This window comes from Polistes canadensis, unplaced genomic scaffold (assembly GCF_001313835.1).
Source record: "Polistes canadensis isolate GaletaPanama2010 unplaced genomic scaffold, ASM131383v1 scaffold_15, whole genome shotgun sequence".
NCBI lineage: Eukaryota > Metazoa > Arthropoda > Insecta > Hymenoptera > Vespidae > Polistes > Polistes canadensis.
The window spans coordinates 668,814-672,656 of NW_014569562.1; the positions used below are offsets into that span (position 1 = coordinate 668,814).

At 28.6% G+C, this 3,843-nt stretch overlaps 1 protein-coding gene across 7 annotated transcripts in view; it reads right to left on the reverse strand.

The window, feature by feature from the left end:
• The window catches only part of LOC106793531 (neuronal acetylcholine receptor subunit alpha-7), a 250,571-nt gene that overhangs the window by 120,892 nt on the left and 125,836 nt on the right, over positions 1-3,843 (reverse strand). For all 7 annotated transcript variants that reach the window (XM_014760536.1, XM_014760540.1, XM_014760535.1 and 4 more), the window contains exon 5: positions 1,382-1,491. In XM_014760536.1, coding sequence (XP_014616022.1) covers positions 1,382-1,491 — 110 coding nt within the window. The remainder of the gene's footprint in view (positions 1-1,381; positions 1,492-3,843) is intronic.

Here is a 3,843-nt window from a genome sequence, read left to right on the forward strand (position 1 = left end):
TACTTCATAATAAAATGCAAAGCAACACTGGGATAAATTTTACGTACCCTTAATGTCACTTTTTTTTTTTTTTTTTTTTTTTTTACAAAATAATTCTCATTACACAAAAATGGGATACAAAAATAAAAGAAATTGAAGAAAAAAAAACCAAACATATGCCATTAATGAAAACGAACATTGAAAAATTCGATCTACGTTCAATTAAAGGCTATGAAGTAAATTAACAAAAAAGAAAAAATAGGGAAAGAAAAAAGAAAAATCTCTTTTTTTTTGGGATGGGAGGGAATAAAAGTAAAGGAATAAAATAAAAAAAAAAACCCAAAACTTTTAATTTCGAGCTCGCATAAAAGCGCTAGAAAGTTTGCAAGCAGCACGATAATCCTAGTCTCTTCGTGATGTTTCTCTGAAACATTCTCAAAATCTTAGTCTTTTAATATCTTTCTCGTTAATTTTTTTATATCAAGAGGAGAAAGTATATTTTCTTTTTTTTTTCTTTTTTTCTTTTTTTTTATTTTAAACGGAACGCGACGCGTATTAAACAAATTTTTTATTATCTTCTTAGCGCGGGAGGGAAAAAATTTTTTTTTTTTTAAATAATCGAATATGTACGACTTACTTACGTTTATATGAAAAAGAAATATTGCACGAGTTATATTAAATTTTTCTACATCGAAAGAAAGAATACGTTCCGTCGCACGACAGATTACTATGCTGCGTTAATGTCGATTAATCCGAAACGAAGAAAAAGAAAAAACGAATATTCAATTTCCGTTAATTCCGCACTCCTCTTCATTTTCGATCGATTTTCAATCGAACTATGTACTCCTGTCTCTTCTCTAGCACGAATTACATATATATAAGTACATACTACATCGATAAATTCAATTAGATATATTAATTAAACGTCCACGTATTTTGTCTAATTTTAAATTGAACTTAATTACGTTGTAACCACGACATTTACGTTATACCGATGCGATCACTATTCGAATTATTATAATTGACACGACTTTTCAATTTACGCGATTCTATTTATTCTGTTTATTCGGTTTTTTCTTTATTGTTATTTTTATTATTATTTTTTATTTAAACGTATATAATTTTGGGACGATCCACTTGTATAGTTAGTTTTTTTGTTTTGTTTAACGTAACAAATTTATACACTCGGTTTGTTTCTATTTTCTTTTTTGGATACGTTGATTAAAATACGAACGATTAGGGTTTCCTTTGTTTTGTTTTTAATGAATATTACGTTTACGCGATAATAGTTTAAGACGCGATCAATGGAAAACATATTGACGACTTAATGTCGAAGGAATTTTGCGAAATCCGATATTACGAGCTAAAGCAATTTGGCGTAAGCGTAAAATGACCAGATTACCTATTGTACATGAGGATATCAGGTTTCCAAAGCTTGTTCGGTGTTATATGGACGTCTTTTACTCCACCATATTCCGTTTGATTCCATTGGAGATTGTAATCGGTCCACGACTGTAACACAAAAAAGAAAAAGATACAATTTCCTTAGTTATATTATCTTCTGTTCTAACATACGAATTATCTAAATAATATACAAGTTGGAAAGTTTTTTCGATACATAATAAACGTCACGTATTTATTATTATACTTGTCATATTTGTTTTCATCGTAAAAGATATAATTATTGAAGCACATAGTATATTATTAATACAAATGTTTAGAAAAAAGTTTGTTATTAGTTGATAATAAATAATGTGCAATAATTTTGTTAACTAACTAGTCTTGCTCGATTAACGCGTTATTTGTTTCAGTGTGTTTCTTTTTTCTATAAGTTATAATTTTTTTTATTTTTATAATTAAGAATATTATCTCTCTTTAAATGTTACGTACAATCAAACTTCTCGATTCAGAGGAATTATCGAGAATCGTTGAAGATATCATTTATATGACGGAAAGTAATCGATATTTTTGAAAGTAAATGGTACTTTGAAAAGATCGTAATCCGTAAAGAGTGAAGTTTAGGAAGAAGGAAAGACTCGTTTATATAAAGGCCGCTTGAGACGATAAAAACCATTTGAAAGTTTCGATCGGTAAAAGTGAGTAAGCAACAACTTAGCTTTTCCTTTAACGTCAAGATTAATAACTTAGAAAATTTTACAACGGTGTATATTTTTACTCGTGTTTAAATCAAAATGACAGAAAGAGAGAGAGAGAGAGAGAGAGAGAGAGAGAGAGATTCGAACGACAAGATTTTTCTTTTATCAATTAAAAGTTTCCATTCGACGTTATTACTTTGATACATTTTATATAATAATAACAACAATTACAAAAATAAATTTATTATTTACCATACGGAACAAAATAATTTGGAAATTTAATAATAATTGATATAACGAACGTTATAATTGAATTATTGTTTACCGATATACGAGGTAATAAAAAATAATTTAAATACATTCTATGTGATAACTGATGAAATTTAATTATAAATATTGTCTGTTTACTCTTTCTTTTTTTAACAAATTCTAGTCAATTATTTACAAATACTCTCTCGCATCTATCCAATGTCACCAAAGAGATCACGTTTATTTGCCAACTTTCCGTAGTCATAAAGCACACGGTTTTGATTTTGCCGAACGAATAACTCCATTCATTTTACTAACCATACCCACGTTTTGCTTGATTATAATTATCTTATGGAAACTAGTTCTACAACCTGTCAAAAAAGCCCTAGACTTTTAATTACAAATATAACCAAAATATATTTGCAATTAAACAAAATTATATATATATATATTTAATAGTTAAATATTATAAAAATATTATTAATGATCGATCGCATTCGAGATATACATGTACATTTTAATCGTTAAATTTAACGTTCATTTTCATTCTAATATCGAGTTAAAAGATAAAATACTATATAATTACTTTTTTTCAAAATATACTTTAATTTATGCTACGAGATAGTGAGAGAGAGAGAGAGAGAGATGACTAAAAAGGTCTATATATACAAATTCGATGTATTTAAATAGTACTCGTTAAGAAGTTAATCGTACGTACTAGCGTAACTTTCAAAACCAAAGTGGAAAACTTTTAAACACTTAACAATTCGCTTAGAATTGATTGAATTCTATTAAATACAATCGGAAAGAGGAATAAACTCTCGAAGACCGTGTAACTTTTATCCTCGAATAAGAAACATTCGTAAACAATTCGTTTTCTATTTCGTTTATTTTAATTAAGCCAAAAATGTTCATTGATTTAATCAAATAATTTAAATGTTTTCACTTCAGAAAGATAGAAAGAGAGAGAGAGAGATAACTCAGTGTATATAAAAAAAAAAAAGAAAATAGTAAAATTAAAGGAAGCCTCACAGAATCGTTGCGTACTACGGGACGGGGTAGGGAGAGATGGCAGGGGGCGGGGGGTGGTTTCTTTGAAAAGTACTGGCAACCGACGATCCAGTTGGGATTTGATGAAGTCTCCAGGTCGACCTGGTTTTTAGCTCGATCGAAAGAAACGTCGAGGTTATCTCGTCTCGTTCAACGTTTTCATAGTGCATGCATAAACGCAATACGCGTGTTTGTTTGTTTGTTTTTTTTTCTTTCTTTCTCTCTTTTCCCATTGCTATTTTTCATACTGTGAAAAATATCCATCGAAGAAAAAAAAACATTGACGCAAGAATAGTCAATTAAATTTGTCTAATTGTAATTTGAGTTATTTTTTTTTAACGAGATTTAACACACACACACACACACACACACACACTCTCCTCTCTTTTTTTCTTTCTTTCTATAATTTCGTTTAAACGTATTTGGAAATTAATAATCAATATTCTTGTCCCAACAGTATATTAATATA